We start from the raw sequence: 18,978 nt of genomic DNA on the forward strand, positions 1-18,978 counted from the left end.
TTAGCTCTAACAGACTTTGGCCAGTATGTAAGTGTGTGTCAGGCTGGCTCTCCTGTTGTGAGGTTTTGTTCTAGGTAGTGAAGTACAATAGTAGCTCATTAGTAAAGAGAGAGCTCATAGATCCAACTGCTACGCTATAATCAGCACTTCACAGCTCGTTCACACACGCACGCACGCACGCACACACGCACCTAACTGACCAGGCCAGCCAATAATTCATACACCTCTTTGACCAATGTTAATCTCTAACCAAAAACAGACACACTCAGCTGCAGATATATAATCACCACATATATATATATATATATATATATATATATATATATATATATATATATATATATATATATATATATATATATATATATATATATATATATATATACACACACATACATACATACATACATACATACATAAACAGGCCAAAACTTTGGACAAATTACTATTTGTAATGTTTTTGAAAGAAGTTTCTTCTGCTCATCAAGCCTGCATTTATTTGATCAAAAATACAGATTTTTTAAAAAATATTGTGATACATTATTACAATTTAAAATATTTGGTTTTCAATGTATTATACTTTAAATTATCATTTATTTATGTGATGCAAAGCTGAATTTTCAGGATCGTTACTCCAGTCTTCAGTGTCACATGTGCTATCCAGTCTATGATCCTTCAGAAATCATTCTAATATTCTGATTTATTATAAGTGTTGGAATCAATTCTGCTGCCTAATATATTTGATGAATAAAATGTTCAAAAGAACTGCATTTATTCAAAATAAAAACATATTTTCAAATAATATAAATTTCCTTTACTATCAATTTTTATCAATTTAACACATCCTTGCTGAATAAAATTATTAATTTATTTCAAAAAAGAAAAAAATGTAAATGACTGACCCCAAATTACTGTAATCTGTTGTTACAAAATATTTCTATTTTTAAAATATTTGCTTTTTTTATTTTTATTTTATTCATCAAAGTATTATAAAAAAGTGGCACATGTTATGAAAAAATATTAAGCAGCAGAACTGTTTCCAACTTTGAAAATGTCATCATATTAGAATGATTTCTGAAGGATCATGTGACACTGAAGACTGGAGTAACAATCCTGAAAATTCAGCTTTCCATCACAGAAATAAATGATAATTTAAAGTATAATAAATTGAAAACCAGTTATTTTAAATTGTAATAATATATCACAATATATAAATAAAAAAATCTGTAGTTTTGATCAAATAAATGCAGACGAGCATGATGATGAGCAGAAGAAACTTCTTTCAAAAACATTACATATATATATATATATATATATATATATATATATATATATATATATATATATATATATATATATATATATATATATATATATATATATATATATAGTATGTTCTGTTCTGACAGTTTGTGCACTTATTTGTACTTCAGTATGTTGTGTGATAATATTTGAAAATGTAATGTTAGCATTGTTTTCTTTACTTTCTTTACTGAATTTGTTTAAATGTGTAGAAAATAATGCAAACAATGCTTTAACAATTATAAATATGATTAAAAATAAAATAAAACATTTATTTAGTTATTTAATAATGAAATTATCTATCTATCTATCTATCTATCTATCTATCTATCTATCTATCTATCTATCTATCTATCTATCTATCTATCTATCTATCTATCTATCTATCTATCTATCTATATCTAGATAAGATTTTTTTAAATGCATCTACATTTTAATAATTATAAAATGAGCAAAGAAGCAATTTGACTAGTAGACTGAGACTTGTGGACTCAAAAGTAAATTCTTCACACACAAAGTTTACAAACACTTATTTTAAACTTGTGTTTTGGGGGGTCTTTTCAGCTGCCAGCTTTCTTACCTAGGAGTCAATATGTGCAACGCAAAGCGCGCGCGCGCGTGTGTGTGAGAGAGCGATGTCCCATGATGACCCCACCCAGTTTTAGGTCTTCCATACCCCTCCTTCTGTTGTGCCCTCTCCTCCCCATTTCTCTTGTCTGTATAAAGAGGGGGTGAAGCTACATTGTCTCGACTGGACATTCCCACTCATCAGGTCATCTATAGCCTATCCATCCCTGAGGAGAGAGAAGAAAGTGAATATCGCTATCTGAAACTTTGGGAAAGTTGGAGAGCGTGGAAACTGACTGCAGCTCATCCACTATAAAACTGCATCTTATGCGAGATCAGAGAGAGAGAAAAATACTGAGACCGAAAGACAGGATTTCTACAGTGCGTTATACTCACAAAATTTGCCCTCGGAGGTACGGGAAACTCCTGAGGACACTCGGGTCTGCGCAGCGGACCAAACCTCACACAGCATCACCATGAGATTCTTCCATCCTCTCTATCTCCTTCTGCTGCTGCTGCTGACAATCCTGGTCATCGCCAGCGCCGAGAAAAAAGGTAAAACCACAAGACCTCGTTTTAGGGGTAAGAATGTATGAATTAGTCAAGTTAAAATATTTTAACAGGCTATCGACTGTTGTGTGTTATGGCAACACTTGCAACAAATCCCTATAAATTAAGGGGAAATACCTAAAAAAGTGTATGGCTTTTTTTTTTAACTAATAGGATTTTTGCTCAAAATATCTTTCTATAAAAAGTGATAACTTAATATATACATAATTTCAGATTTTTTTTTTTTTTAGGAGTGAATCACTGATTCTGTTGCATCGGTTTGATGCACCTACTAATTGAAATTTGAAACCAAGCTCTAAATTGTGTGAATGAATTTGAATCACCGCACCTAAAGCAAAATAATAATAAAAAAATTACATAAACCCTGTGCTTGTTGTCTGAATTGAATGCTATAAGATAAATAAAAATGTGGCTATATAAAAATAGTGGCGAGAAAATTATTAAGTTTTGGACAGCAAGCAAAAAAGAAAAATCTGTGATTCACAGATTCAAGAGAAAATTACTCTTTTGAACAGGTTATTTTAATGGTTATCAGTCTGACGAATTGCTTCGTCAACTCAGCGATTACTGAATCAACATCTGATTTGCTAGGTCTATTAACGTCTCGAAATAAAGTTTTATGTAGGCTACTGTCGTTAAATAAATAGGCCTACCGTAACTGGTTGTTCATGGGGAGTAGGCTATCTAGATAGGCTACATGACTTTTTCTAATACATTTTAATCTAAGCAGCTATAGGTAACTTTTTGAATAACATTCAGGTCAGGTAGGCTATCTACCCTCAAGTTTGTGCAGGATTAATCCCCACGAACGGTTTATCCACCTCTGCTGAGTCACTTTGGATGAACGTCACCTCATTAGTAAACTAAGAGCTTGTTGGCATATTTAGGTCTGGCCTGGTTAGTGGTCTGTGCGCAGTCATGGCTGATTTAGGGTCAGTGCTTTGAGTGGATTTTAAGTGGCGCTTGACGCTTCTGGAAAGTTCAGTCTTAACTCCAGGTTTCACTAAGACCCCACTTGACCCTTGACTTGGAGATACATGTTTTTTTTGTTGCAATTCTATATTAAATAGGCCTATATGAACTTTACACTTATAAAGCAAAGTTGGACACAGGCTAACCCGCAATTACGCGCGAGACCGAGTTATTTTTTAAACACTATTTACGAAGTTTGCGTTTATCTAAACGCTGAGATATATAGTCTATTCGTATACTGTAACTAAATGTAATTTAGCCTACGTGTATACACTCTAATCTCCCGCTGCTGTGGCGGCTATGCGCAATTAATCTGGTGCCCGTGGGCGATCAAGCACCGGCGTTCATTGTTAGTCATGATGTTGAGCACAATAGGTATAATGCATTAGCATAGGGTTACTGCGGTGAAAGAGAGAAAGAGAGGGAGGTACATGGAGTTCGCATAGTTTTAGTCAAAGGCAGATATAAAAGCGCCCGGTTCTCCTCCCGTGCGCACCGTGCCATTGTCCCTGCGCCTCTGGGAGAGGATCTAATGGCTGCTGCTTATGGAGGGAAGTGACATGAGCGTTATCACAAGAACCTCTGATTGTTATATTGCCTTCCAGATTGTTTGTTACCAACTGGGGAGACCATTGATTTTGATTTTATTTCAGGTAACACCCTAGTCTGGGGAGAGGGGGTGGGGGGAGACCCCCCCCCCCCATATCAAATTGTTTAAAAAAATTCAACATAACATCAACATTGAAGTAACCCAGCCAACAAATAAAATATTTTAAGGCTTTGTTTTTTTGTCATGTGAACCTTAAGAGAACATTCCATGCAAACATTATGGGACTGTTACTTTTTAATATTTACTCAACATTCTGAAACAAACAGTAGCCTAACACTAAACAATGTTAGATGAACATCAAACTAATATGTTAATATGTTTTTCAGAAATGAAAAAAAGAAAAAAAAAACAGTTCATGAATGATAGATAATGTTTTGTGCTAACGTTTTAAGAATGTTATTAAAGACCAGATAACTTTGAACAAATGTTTTATTCATTTTGAGAGAATCTTAACAGACCGTTTCTGCGATTGTTCTCTGTTAGCTGGGAAATTGAGCTGAATGTAGCTCAATAGTGAAAAACACTATTGTTTTTTTAGAACTGGTTTGCAGCTAAAATTGTATTTATTTCAAAATTTTAGAACCTTGCAATGTTAATACTGTTATTTTCTTGTTTATTACCCTGAGGATAAATTGAAACAGTCTGTATATAGCCCTGTATAAATAAATGTGACTTGACATGAGAGTAGATCATAGCTCTGACAAGTGTTTTATTTTTTACCATTTTCTAGATTTTCTCAACCTGAGGCGGAAATATCGCAGACACAACTGTCTAAAGAAGCGCTGTCTACCTCTTCACTCCAGAGTACCATTCCCTTGAGGTGAGACTTTAGTTCACATGCAGGCTATTTATTCCCTTTTATTACTCTGAGGAATGGGCAAATATTGAAAAAGAGTTATCAAAGGGGAGCATCATTAGCAAATCCAAATTCTTACATTCCTTGCAAGTATTTGCCGACAAATAATCGTGAAATACCTCAAATTACATTTGTGACTCCTTGACAACACAAACTGATTCTTGACTAACAAGTGCGTGCACTTCATTTAAGAATGGTGTTTACCACTCCATTGTGATCTGTGGGTTTGTGTTCTGGAGAAAAGACAACCAGATTAACCGCCTGTTGGATCTCTAGCGGCCCTAAGCCAGAACAGAAACAGACGGAGATACTTTGGGTTAAATACCCTGTACTAAATGAGCTGGGAAATTATTGGATCTTTATAGCTGTGTGACTTTCTCTCGGACCGAGAGTAAACACAAACACTCCACACCCACCCACACACACACAAAAGACTGGAAACCTACATAGCCCAAGCAGAGACACACAGACAGACGAGAAAAGCCCTACCCCCATATATTCGACCCATTTTAACTATCTGCCACACACACTGTAAAACTTGGGTGGGACGCCTAGTAATGCCAGTCCTCAGAAACACCTGGTGGACATTTCAGTTAAGGGAATACAGTTATGAAATGTTTTACCAATAGAATTTAAAAGGCTAAATAAAAACTAAATAAAACTAAATAATAGCTATTAAAAAAAAACTAAATGCTTCTTGTATTTCTAGGTTTTTAGTAAAAGCCTAACCAGGGACATATGCTAATTATTGCAAATTAGATATCAGGTAGCAGCATAGAGCAGAGCTACTGTGAAGTGCTGTTATGCTGTATTGTCCCTGTCATATGAAACATAACATAAAATGATAAAATACAATTAATCAGACTAAAGAAAAAATACTAAACAATGATTATCAAACGCACACATACCACAGAAGGTGTTAGAGGTGAATGAAGTGTGTGTGTGTGTGTGTGATTCGTAAATTGTATTGTAAAGCGACCTAGGGTTCCAGAAAGGCGCTATAAAAAATAAACATATTATTATTATTATTATTATTATTATTATTATTATTCTGGTATAGCCTACGTTATGGGGAAAAATGCTCCCACAAAGACAGCAATATCCGAAATCCTTTTCCTTGTGGGGACATTTTTTTGGTCCCCTTGAGGAAAACAGCCGATAAATAAAAGTAAGTGAGGCTTTTTTTGAAAATGTAAAAAAGATTTATGTGATGGGTTTAGGGGTAGGTTAGGCTTGGGGTATATAATATACAGTTTGTACAGTATAAAAATCATCTATTATAGAAAGTCTGCATAAAACAGAAACCCAATGTGTTTTGGCTGCCAAATGCCTTTTTGTAAATTAAAGAGCAAAACTCAAAGGTACCAAGTCATAAATTAGATGTCAAGTGCAGCTTAGAGCCGGCACTTTCATAAAAGAAAAAAATTATGTGATCCCTCAAAATAATTGATAAATAAACCAATTATTACTAATTTCCTTTACTAATACTTGCAACAAAATCTTATCTTGATATTACATTGAACAGTTAATTTCTTCATTGAATGGTTTATTACTTTCACCATCATAAACTATTTAGAATAACTTCATAAAATAATACACTTTTTATGACTTTTTGACCTTTTTAAATGACCTCTTACACCACACAAGCAACACCCACATCATTAAATGTAAACTTTTGTTGAACATGGAATAAAAGTTTTCCAAAACCATTTGTAACCAACATAAACACAAAGAGTACATAGGAACTTGGCTACATTTTTATTTAGTACATTATATTGTAGCCTATTATAATATAAGGTTTATTGAGCATATATTAGTTTTCTTAATTTTGACACGATCATTGAACCATAAGCACATGGTGTTAATGTTGAAATGTGTGTGTGATGTGACAGTATCTCCGGGGACACACATTCACTGTGACAGCCTGCCGGAGCCGCCTACTGTTTTCAGACACTCTGAAGAGGTTGTCACCTTTAACCTTTACTCTGTGACCCCCACACAATGAGTCAGAGCTAGTCTGGAGTTAACAAAACACACACACACACACACACACACACACACACACACACACACACACACACACACACACATATATAGAATCAATGTCTAAAAGAAAAGCCGCACAAAGATCACATCAAGAACACTAAAATCCATTCCAAAGCCATGAATTGTTAATTGAAACTATTTGTTTTCTTCTCCATCAGGTTTTACAACTCTAGAGGAACTGCTACGCAACTATCCTTACGATGCTTCATAAAGCATTAGGAAAACCAAAGACCAGCAATGGATGGAAAACGTTCAGACATCAGACTCCCCAAGGACTGTTCATTCGCCCATATATTGTAACCAAGCCATGTTAGTCGCTTCTGTATAGAGGGAATGTATTGTTTTGTGAATATTAGTGAACAAGCTATGGGGAGGTCCGCTGCAAACGAACACGCTAAAACTCATCGCTCAATCAGTTTGAGTTTGCCAGAATCACTGTATATAGTATGGACTGAATGAAATGTTTATATGTAAGTTATGCACTTCAAATGTTTTATTATTATCCTGATTAAATAAAAAGTGTATTGTCTTTTCACCTGGGCTCAACGTGTCTTATACAGAAAGTCTAATTCACATGCCGCTACTGTATTAAAAGAGGAAAAATAGTAATACTCCGATCACTAGACTGCCTGGTTTGCTATTATTCCATTTTTGATTGACAGCTTCCAAAACAAAAAGCCCCCAATCAGAAAGGTCTACATTCTTAATCACATAGTGATTTATTTTAATCTCCTATAAAATGGACGATTTCCAATTACGATTCTTAAAAACAGATTTTCATTTGCTCAGTAACAATTAGTTGAACACTGTTATCCCAAGTTTCATGTCACCAAAATTGACTGTATGTCAAGATCATTAAGCCTTTTAAATGATCAGATTTAACCTGTTCTTTATACGGTAAAATGTCATGTGCAACCTGTCAAAAATGATCCATAATTACGTTAGTATTTATAACTTTTTACTAATACTTATATTTTTTAGTTGGTTACACCACACGTCATTAAATGTAAACTTTTACTGAACATGATGTAAGTGTTCCAAAACCATTTGCAACCAACACAAATAAAAACAGTTAATTTCTAAGTTTTAAACTACATTTTCTATCTAGTATTATCTTATCAAACTATGAATGAGCACATTACCTATTTGACAAAGTATAGAAAAAGTTTCAATCAATTTTATTCACATTGTTACATAAAAAGTCAGTAGCTCAAAACATTTGACATTAAACATCAGTACTAAAAAGGTCTGTATGTAACACACACACACACACACATCCGTCCAACACAATTCTTACACACAAAGGCAGCTCTGACCCACAAAGCCAAAATACAAATGATGCACTAAAGAAGCCAAATTAAGTACTCAATTAACTATCACCCTACCCTTGTTTGTGATCTCCCATACATGCACAGAGAAACATGAGTCACACATTAAAGCTTTTGGTTTGATAAGAACACGCTATCCCACAAACTCAAAATGAACACCTTTAGTGCAGCAGGTTTTTGACTTCCTAATTGCGGCCATTGTCTACTCAGACTTGTCGTCGTGGAAACATGAGAGCGTCGTTAGAGAGGTTACCAAGGTTCGTTTCCCACCAAAAGTCTTCTGATCAGTGAGCCATGGCTGCCGATGCCAGTCAAGATAGACGCGCACACACAAACTCGCACGCAACGCTTCAGACCCCATCATAAGCACAAACAGTCCTGAGTCACTCTCTCTGTTTGCATGTGTCAGGCTCTGATCTGCTGGCCGCTGAGCGTGAGGATCCTCCTGCTCAGAACGCTGTTGTGCTGTTTGAGATAATCAATCAGATCCGCCTGCTTTTCCACCACATCCTCCAGACTGGAGCCGTCCCTGTGAAATAAACCACAGAACACATGTGCACCTGTTTGACCTGTCCACACACATGGGCTTGAAATGTGTTTGTGTCTATGAAAACACTAGTCACACAAATATCCCAAAAAATAGGGATGCCTCAATTTGTGACTTGAATTTATGCCTTTCAATGACAACACTATCAATCCTGAAATTAACCTTCAGTGCTCTTTAAGTTGTTTACGTTCATTATTATTGTAATGTAAAGTGCTTTGAGACATGAGTTATTTTAATGGCATCTCTTATGACGCTTTTGTTTGCTCCTTGATGTGTGGTTCATGTGTTTTGATAGGGGGGTGGCTTTGGAGACGAAGGGACAGTGGGATCTGTGGCTTTCAAAGCAGCAAAATTACATTAAATATGAAGTTTAAAAAGTCTAAAAGTCTTTATTGTGCCCTTGCTGAATATATATATCTATATACACACACACAGTACTGTGCAAAAGTCTTAGGCACGTCGTTAGTATTTTCACCCTTCAAAATGTTTTTAAGCCACTTCATTTTTCAATACTGTGTCAGTAGGTAATATAAGTTTAAATGTTCAAACATTTATTTTACAATTAATTGTAATAATCCATTCCAGTGAGATTTTTGTATGCAGGAGTCTGACAACAGCTGTTGATCCACACGATCTCATCTCACCATCATCGAGTCCATCTGTGATTACATGAAGCAACTGAAAAACTGAGACAAAATCCACAAGAACTGGGACAACTTCTCTAAGATGCTTGAAGAAACCTTCCTGCAAAGCTACACTACTGTAAACAGTTTTAGACACTTGTGTTAGTTGTGACCGCTCTTTGCGTTTTAGACAGCTTTTGTCGTGGTACACTTGCTCATAGTTTTTCAGGGAGCTTTGCAGGAAGGTTTCTTCAAGTGTCTTGGAGAAGTTGTCGCAGTTCTTGTGGATTTTGTCTCAGTTTTTTCAGTTTCTTCATGTAATCACAGAAGAACTTAATGATGGTGAGATTAGATCTCCGTGTGGATCAAACAGCTGTTGTCAGACTCCTTCTGCATACAAAAAAATCTCACTGGAATGGATTATTACAATTAATGGCAAAATAAATGTTTGAAATTGTAAACTGTATTACCTACTGACACACTATTGAAAAATAAATAAATAACTGGCTTAAAAACATTTTTTGGGGGGGGGGGGTGAAAATACTAACGTGCCTAAGACTTTTGCACAGTACTGTATATTACAATGGGTTAAGAACTTTCATTTTGGTTATAAAATGAGCAGTTTCCACTGTACAATAAGTAAATAGGCTAGTAATTATTTCCATTATTAATTTTATAATGAACTAATTACATGAATCAGTGTTACTGAAGTTTTACTTACTAGACCAATATCATTAAAAAATGAAATTTAATAAAAAAATATTCTTTCAATTATTTTGATCATTTACCAAGTACAGTCTTTATGTATACCACTGGTCGAACTATACAGTTTGTCCTATGCCCAATATGGCGATGCAAATGCTAAATTAAATACTTATTTACTAAATATTAATCGAAATACAATGGACAAAACTTCACATTATCCACTTACAAAGGCTGTTGGTTTACTTTGACTAATACTTCTGCTAAAAGGTTTCTCAAGATGGTCAAATATAAGCTGATTATTGTGTCTGGTTAATATATATTGGAGTTTTACCTGAAGCCAGTCTCAGTATGAGCATCACTGGAGCAGCCATGAGATCGCTCCTGTTCAGCCACATCTGGATATGGCCTCTTGCTATTAAACTTCACCACATGCACTGAAACACAGAGAGTACAAAGATATAAATGTACAAAAACAACACATGTGAAATTATCTGTTTTCTCCAACCACCTCTCATCCTTTTTTCCTTTCAATACGACTGAATATACAGTGGGCTCCAAAAGTCTAAGACAACAATGGCTCTTCCTTTAATATGATAAACAGGGAAAGTATTTACCATTACAAAAATTAGACAAGGAAAATTGAGCCAGACAGAAATGTTGATAGCTGTAGTGTGCGTCTGACGGCGCAAATGTAAGCTAGGTGTGTGAAGACACACGCTCAGTGTGTGAGAAGGAGTCACGTTCAGCGTGGATGTTCTTCACCACAAGGTGTGCTAGTAGACGCGTGGCTAGTGTGTGTTTTGGGAGCGTGAGAACGCAGGGCAACTGTGGGATTTCACACATCACTTCCCTCCTCTCTCACACCTTTAATGTGCCTCTCAATCAGCAAACTGGGAAGAGTTCAAGCAGATTCCTACACTGGGAAGAGTTCAAGCAGATTCCTACACTGGGAAGAGTTCAAGCAGATTCCTACACTGGGAAGAGTTCAAGCAGATTCCTACACTGGGAAGAGTTCAAGCAGATTCCTACACTGGGAAGAGTTCAAGCAGGATCAGAATCCGAGCCAAATAATCTAGAGTTCACAATATGTGCATGACGTCAAAAGAGAGCAGACTGGGAAAGTCTGGAAAAACTGGGGGGAAAAAAACATAGTGAGTAAAACTAAAATATACTGACAATTATTTGGATTGCTGGAAACTAAATAACCGTTAAAACGTTTGGGTTCAGCAATTTTCTTAAAAAATTTAATTAACACTTTTATTAGCATTCATCACCTCAAATAAAGATTCAAACGGTTATGAATCAGCGTATTGATTCATGATTCGGATCGCCAATGTCATGTGATTGCAGCAGTTTGACATGTGATCCGAATCATGAATCAATACGCTGATTCATGACCGTTTGAATCTTTATTTGAGGTTTGAAAACAAACACGGAAGAGAAGACGATGCTGAATAAAGTCGTAGTTTTTGTGATTTTTGGACCAACATTTATTTTCGATGCTTCAATATAACTGATGTCACATATGGACTACTTTGATGATGTTTTTATTCCCTTTCTGGATATGGACAGTATAGTGTGCCTACACTTAGATACGCTGTCGGACTAAATATAAAATATCTTAAACTGTGTTCCAAAGATGAACGGAGGTCTAACGGGTGTGGAACAACATTAGGGTGAGTCATAAATTACATCAATTTTATTTTTGGGTGAACTAACCCTTTAAGCAGAAGAAAATATAAGAATGATATCTGAAGGATCATGTGACACTGAAGACTGGAATAATGGCATAATGTAGATTTGTAAATCACATTTTAAAATATATATAAATAGAAAAGTTTAATTGTATTCATATTTTACAATATTACAGTTTTTACTCTTTTTTTTAAACTAAATACAGCAATGGTGAGCTTCTTTCAAATATTTTTTTAAAACATATTACCAACACCAAACTTTTGAGCGGTGGTGTAACTATTATCGGCAGTGAAGTACGACAAGATAAAGGATTGTTTCCAAATTCTCTTTAAGGTGGGTCGAACTGTTCAGTGGCCATCTTGCCGACATCCCCAGGCAACCATTTTCTATTGACGCACAGAAGATAAAGTTGCCATTGGTCCGTCAAAACGGGAACTATATTAATACCACTTGCGGTTTACAACACATAGACAAAACGCACAGAAGACCTTCTAGTGATCCACAGCAGATGCCTTATATCTCGAGCGGCAATGTGTCAGACAGTTCTAGGTGATGACAGAATGACCAGAGCAACTTTTGAAATGTTACATGATACTTTGTGATATTTGTCTCTGCATTATAATATCGAAATAGCAACATACTTCACCTTTCAGATGAATAGGATTAGCATTAGAGGTTGTGCTACAGGATCAAACATATCTTTCTATAGATAATCTACAAATCAAAGTGGAAAATATCTCAGGGTCTCTGAATACACTCTAATTACACCATAATCACCTAAAACATTAACACACACATACACAAACCTCAGCGCTGTTCCTGATCCACACCTGGCCAACCCATCACAAACACACCAATCAGATAAAACTGCTCTTTCTTCAATCACCTGCAGGAAATGGGGGCCAACAGGCCATTGAGTTGGGCAGGAAGGAGATCAGGGATTCCCTCTTTAGAGTTAATGCACACCTTTTCTCTCGCTCTGAAGTGTTATACAAGTGTAAAATATATGAGTAAATGGATCTTAAGAATTTATTTGAGACCAATACAGTGTGTATGCGAGTTTAGATATGTAATGTTGGAAGGTTATTAAGGGTAATTTGTCAGATATGTCAACACACATCAAGAATAGCTTTTAAAGAATGTTTTTAAAGAGAAAGAGTGACAGTCTTTCTAATATACGTGTCACATTCCTTATATCTTTGCTAAACAGTAGTGCTTCCCTCCACAAAAGACACCGTAAAATTAAACACCATTACAATAAACCAAACCTAACGGTCAATAATTTGTGACATTTGCATTCTAACACAATGTTGCACAGAAGTCCAATCCACAGAAAAATGTTAGCACGTTTGTGCAATATGCACATGCTCTTAGAACCGAGAAGCATTTCATTCTGGAGCTCATGACGGAAACTAATGTGTCTGCTCTGAATGAATATGCACCCTCAAGCATCATTTTTCTCCATTTCATTCCAATGGCATCCTTGAGCACATTTGAACATAACAGGGGCCGAGCACATGTTCTCCGTGCATCGCGGCAAAACAATGCCGGTCCCAATCACCTCCCTCGCCCTCTTTGAAGGGCCCTAAAGTTCCTTTGAAGTGCAGAGGCGGCATACGGCCCATACAGAATGCTGCATTCATGTTGAAATGAAGAGAGAGAGGCAGAGATATAACATCACAGAGGACACTTCAAAGACCCTGGAGCATGACTCTGACCTAACTGCACCTTCCTTTAGGAAAGGGACAGAGAGATGGGTATATGGATAGGAGAAGATAAACGGTGGTTAAATGGATAGAGATCACTCGTTAGCACAATAAATGTGCAGAAAAGAAAGGGTTTTTGATCGAGACTTGCGTTCGTTTTTTTGGAATCCTCTCATGTGCAACATCTGTGTAATAGCTACAGCTGCTTTTTTATTTTCTTTATTGAATATATAGTATTTTTTAAATATTATTATCAGCATAACAGTTAGAGAGAAAAGTTAAAACAATGAATAGGAATTTCACATTTTCAGCAGCACTCAAGCTTTATGAAATCCGGTTTGTGCAAACCTGACGATCATGTTATCTTAAAAATTCTCCAAAGAGCATCTTGTGCTTCAATGGAAACAGAAATAGAAATGGTACAGAATCTTAAATATTTCATATAAATTTTACATCAGAATTTGAAAAATTTAAATAAAACAAACATTTGTGAAAATGTTATTTACAGATTCTGAATTAAAAATGTTTTTGAACCTATATTCATTATCATTAAAAATTGGGGCTGATAATGTTTCCGACTCACTTATACTCACAAAGACTACATTTATTTAAACAAAATACAGTAAAACTGTAATATTGCAGAATATTATTACAATTAAAAAAAAACTTGTAAATAATACAAATGTAAATGTAATGAATACAATTTATTCCGGTGATGGCAAAGCTCAATTTTAGAAGCCATTAATCCAGTCTTCAGTGTCACATGATCCTTCAGAAATCATTCTTATATGCGGAGTTTGTGCTTAAGAAGCCTTTATTTATTTTTATACTATCAATATTGAAATTGTTGTGCTTAATATATTTGTGGAAATGGGATTCTTTGATGAATGTAAAGTTTAAAAGAACAGTGTTCATTTGAAACCGAAATCACTTGTATCATTATGTCTTCACTGTCACTTTAGACCAATTTAATGCACTCTTGCAAAATAAAAGTATACATTTCTTTTAAAAAATCTACTTTACTGACCTTAAACTTTTAAAATGTACGAATAAATTTCAAAAAATTTCTCTCGCCACATGAATACTTCATAGAGTGATATATGATACATTGGGTGATATCTGCTGATAGACCTCATTGAGAATAAAGTGAGCGAGTGAGGGTGTGTCTCTATAGATAACATGTGGTCAAGCTTCACTTCACTAATCATCTCTGGAATCCAGGCACTGATACGAGAATGTGTGTAAGTGTGTGTGTGTCAACAGTGAAGACAATGCCATGGTGTATTAGGGTGGGGTGGATTCAGGTTGCCTTTGGCAAAGATGAGCAATGTGTCCATAACAAGCCTCCCCCCCACATATGGTCTTTCTCTTTTACATTCTCTCAAATCTTCTCCGTCCCTTACCACTGGTGAGCAAAGAGTTGTTTGTTTTGTATTATAAGGAGCACAAAATGTGAGAAAAAGAGGCTGAGAAGGACAACAGCCTGGTTTGCTTCTAAAGGGGATGAGGGCAGAAGCTAGGTATTGTAATGCATGCTGGGGGAGGTGTGTGTGTGTGTACAGTCCTTGTGGCAACTACTACTCGCAATTAGCCACCAAAACAAGCGTATTTTTAGAAGCAGTAGTGTTGCTAGAGAATAGCTAATATACTGTATGATGATGTGAGCTAGACAATGACCAAAGTTTTCAGCAGAGAAATGAAAACTTACATAATTCTACTGTCAGAAGGACAACAAATTGTGCAAAAAATACAGCTTTATAGCCAGTAAGATATTGCTATTGGCAGGTGTGGCAAAAAAAATACATTTTGGACCCTGTGTGTGGGAAAAATATAGGAGGTTTGCTGTAGGATTATGTATTAGAAAGAACTGTAAAGAAATGTTGTGTGCAAATGTAACCGGTGTGAGGGATTACCTGTGTATCGAAGCAAGAATATAAGTGACAGCAGTAGTTCCAGACAGATAATGGACAAAAGAAGATATACAGACAGTTTCTTCACACGTGCATCCAGCAGAGAGGATGGAGCAATTACAGTCAGGACCAATGCATTGCCTACATAAGAGAGAGAAAAAAGAAAGCAGTTCTGCATTACATCTGCCACAAATATGTGTATCAGCCATTAAAAAATAAAAAAATAAAAAATAAATAAATAAAAAAATCACTGGTTAGAAGTGTAAATAATTGATTTTGTCTTATTTACGAAATAATACACTGCATAAAATCTGTGATTTAGTCTTGCGTCAGTTCAAATCAATTGGATTAATCTGGTATGATTCACTATTATTTGCCCAAAACATACACTACTGTTTAAAACAATTGTTTTATGTTTTTGAAAATACATGTGTCCAGTGATCAAAAATACAACAAAATTGTGAAATTTTATTACAATTCAAAATAACTATTTTCTATTTTAATATTAAAATGTAATTTATTCCTGTGATAGCTAAGCTGAATTTTCATCAGTCATTACTCCACGTCACATGATATTTCAGAAATCATTCAAATATAATGATTTGTGTGGCAAGAAATATGTATTATTAATAATGTTGAAAACAGTGTTGATGTTGATGTTGTGCTGCTTTATATACTTATTACATTTTTGTGGAAAATGTTGTACTTTTTTACCAGGATACTGGCCAGAATAGAACTTTTATAAGAACAGCATTTATTTAAAAAAAATTCTAACAATTTAAAAGCCTTTAGTTTTGATCAATTTAATGTATCCTTACTAAATAAAAGTGTTTATATTTTATTTTATTTAGTGTAGTGTAAATGTTATCATATTAGAATACTGACACACACACACACAAAAATACACCAAAGGTCGATACCATAAAGCGGTTTAGCCAGGTATATTTCAGTTTAGTTTTCTTCAGCCCTAGGTTTTAGGCACCATGAAAGTGGTTTTAGCGGTGTTCATCACCATAGTAACTTTCTCTCCACGGCTAACCTACCAATCAGCTGAGAGCAAAGTGACAATCCTCTGACGCATTAAAGTCACTCCCTAGTTTCTCTTTCTCCAAAATAAAGGTCACTACATTGTAAAATTTAAATCCTTTTATTTAAAACTATGGATTTTAAATACTAAATTATCTAGCTTTAAGTAAAACTAAAGCTAAATAAATTATTTATTATAATTATTTAAATGATTTATACAATTATTAACCCTTTAATCAATTACACGAGCAATTTTAGTTGAACAATTATTAAACATTTAGTTTAAATAAACAACTATATGACTGCCTGTGAGCTTACATATCTGAGTCTCTGTAAACCAATAAATATTATCAACTATATAAACTAACTACACAACTCTCAATTCCACTGATATAGCAACATATTTTCTTCTTGCTGTGTAAATGCGTTATGTACTTTATATTCTTCAATCTCTTAATCTTCAGAATTCTCATGTGAATTGAATAACAGTTTTTCTAGGTTTCAAGACATGATGATTTACTGTTCGCTACTGATGTCACACATTCATCTGCATAGACACTCCATGAACTCAGGATTAAATCCTGAACTGACAGAGAAAGTTGATGATCAGTGTCATGTTCAAACAAAGCCTGAATAAATTGGTTTGGTTTTGTACACTTTAAACCAATCCTGTAACCCTGACTTTGTTCAACTACCATTGTGGTATAGGCCCCAGGATTTAGATGTGCTGCCATCTAGTGGTCATTTGCGAACTCTAACACTGGTATTTGGACAAAGTACTTCAATTAGCATTAGCAAGTTATTTATGGAGATTCACTTTATGAGGTGGCAAAGAAACAGAGGGGGGAAATGTGACATTAACATGAAATATCTTTTCACCTGCAGAGTGAATGAGCAGAGGAAGGCTTTTTATTCCTCGGGTCAACCTGTAGAAGTCCAGGTAACCTCTCCGTCTCACAGCACCATGGTGATGCTGGACAAATCTGTCATATATAAAGACTATCACCCAGAGTGCAACTTTTCCCAGTAACACCACAGTCTTGGAGTCGATCCCCTGCAATGCCGCATTGCACTCAGGAGTGTGCTCATCTGATATCCAGCAAAATACTGTGATGGCAATACACACCGCCACATAACACACCTGCAAAACACAAAGAGAGAAACAACTCAAATAGTACATACCGGTAGTGATTCTCATGTAGTGTGTGTGCAACCGTTGTATTATTATAACTGCAAGTGGTCTGGAACAACATGAACATAAGTTAATGACAGCTTTGTCATAGTTTAAGTAACTTTTCTGAGTTGGGCAACATTTAAAACTGTTTTTACAATGGTCTGTTTGTATACTCACGTGTAAAAACGAGAGGACACTCACTGCCCAATGAGTGGGTAATTTCTGAAACTCTCTCTTGATTACTGACTCAAGTGCATCTTGGGATACAAGTGGTCCATCAACGAGAGGGTCATCGTCAGTGCTTTGTGTAAAATCTACATTTGAGTTATTCTAGCCAGAAAAAAAAGAAACACAGGTTAGATCGTGCGTCGTAATAGTCGTAGCATCCACACACCACAGAAAGTAGCTGAAAGCTGCTTTGCAGGACATGTTACTTTTAAGTATTAAGTATTATCAGGGCTGTATTAGGGTCCAATAATGACTCGCTATCACACAGAGAGAGGAAAAATAATCTGTCACCAGTAACAGTTACGTTAAACGAGCTGGAGATAGCGCCATTATCAAAACATTTGGTGACACGAAGAGCAGCCTCATTATAAATAGAGACCAAAGAGCCACCTCTCAGGAGGCTTAACTCCTATAAATATAGCGTATATTCTTCTACTAAGTTATACGTCACATACACACATAAACGAACAGACAACCAAAACAACCTCACAGATAAACACGTTACATAAACATACATAAATCATACACATCAAAGCAAAGCTGTCATATCAAGGCCATTTGTATTGCATTACAGCTGTCGAGATCCTGTTTTCATACGTTTTACTACAAGTAGGAATAACAGCAAACGAAATAAAATGTGTATACGCACGCCATAAACCGATGTGCGCTGTGACTCCATGCCCGATCATCGCACGAAAAGCCAAAAACTGAAGATTTAAGCAAAAATCCGACAAACATTTCTAAATTTAACTTCCGGGTGGCGTAACTACCAATTGTACTATGAGAAAGGCTTGGTATATGAATATTAATTCCCTCCCGTGTGATTGGTTAAGAGCAGGACGTTTGTAGGCGGGCCCGCAAAGCTAAAATGACACTGGATAAATGTATACAATACATTTTATTATTTTAATGGCAAAATGGTATAACTTATTGAGTCAGTCCGATATTCTATGAAGTAAAAATCAGTTAAAACGTAGAAAATTAGAAAATGTTTGAATATAAATGATTTCAAATGAATGTTGTGAAGATAATCAGATGTCCATGCTCAACCAGATCCGTTGAAAGAGTTTTCAAACTTCAATCTTTGAGCATTTGAAAAACCATTCTAAAAAT

The 18,978-nt window shown here is 35.4% G+C and overlaps 2 protein-coding genes across 2 annotated transcripts; one reads left to right on the top strand and one right to left on the bottom strand.

Annotated features, from left to right (window-relative positions):
- Positions 1-2,086: 2,086 nt before the first annotated feature.
- Positions 2,087-7,960, top strand: apela (apelin receptor early endogenous ligand). Its single transcript, XM_067441808.1, has 3 exons — positions 2,087-2,424; positions 4,752-4,841; positions 7,082-7,960. Exons 1-2 carry the CDS (start codon positions 2,346-2,348, stop codon positions 4,838-4,840), a joined length of 168 nt encoding a protein of 55 aa, XP_067297909.1. The 5' UTR covers positions 2,087-2,345; the 3' UTR covers position 4,841; positions 7,082-7,960.
- Positions 7,961-8,083: 123 nt separating this feature from the next.
- On the bottom strand, positions 8,084-18,648 carry tmem192 (transmembrane protein 192). Its single transcript, XM_067441806.1, has 6 exons — positions 18,515-18,648; positions 17,815-17,967; positions 17,343-17,604; positions 15,441-15,578; positions 10,458-10,560; positions 8,084-8,780 (listed from the first exon to the last, which is right to left on the bottom strand). The coding sequence occupies exons 1-6, from the start codon at positions 18,542-18,544 to the stop codon at positions 8,657-8,659; spliced, it is 810 nt and encodes a 269-aa protein (XP_067297907.1). The 5' UTR covers positions 18,545-18,648; the 3' UTR covers positions 8,084-8,656.
- Positions 18,649-18,978: the final 330 nt, after the last annotated feature.

This window comes from Pseudorasbora parva, chromosome 4 (genome assembly GCF_024679245.1).
Source record: "Pseudorasbora parva isolate DD20220531a chromosome 4, ASM2467924v1, whole genome shotgun sequence".
Lineage (NCBI taxonomy): Eukaryota > Metazoa > Chordata > Actinopteri > Cypriniformes > Gobionidae > Pseudorasbora > Pseudorasbora parva.

Excerpts from the sequence above, each read along its gene's own strand:
- apela (XM_067441808.1), top strand. The coding sequence starts at position 2,346 with ATGAGATTCTTCCATCCTCTCTATCTCCTTCTGCTGCTGCTGCTGACA. Across the intron at positions 2,425-4,751 it reads CGCCAGCGCCGAGAAAAAAG|ATTTTCTCAACCTGAGGCGG; the intron begins GTAAAACCACAA and ends ACCATTTTCTAG.
- tmem192 (XM_067441806.1), bottom strand. The coding sequence starts at position 18,544 with ATGGAGTCACAGCGCACATCGGTTTATGGC. Across the intron at positions 17,605-17,814 it reads GTGTCCTCTCGTTTTTACAC|GTGTGTTATGTGGCGGTGTG; the intron begins GTGAGTATACAA and ends TGTGTTTTGCAG. Across the intron at positions 10,561-15,440 it reads ATTCTTGCTTCGATACACAG|TGCATGTGGTGAAGTTTAAT; the intron begins GTAATCCCTCAC and ends TCTGTGTTTCAG.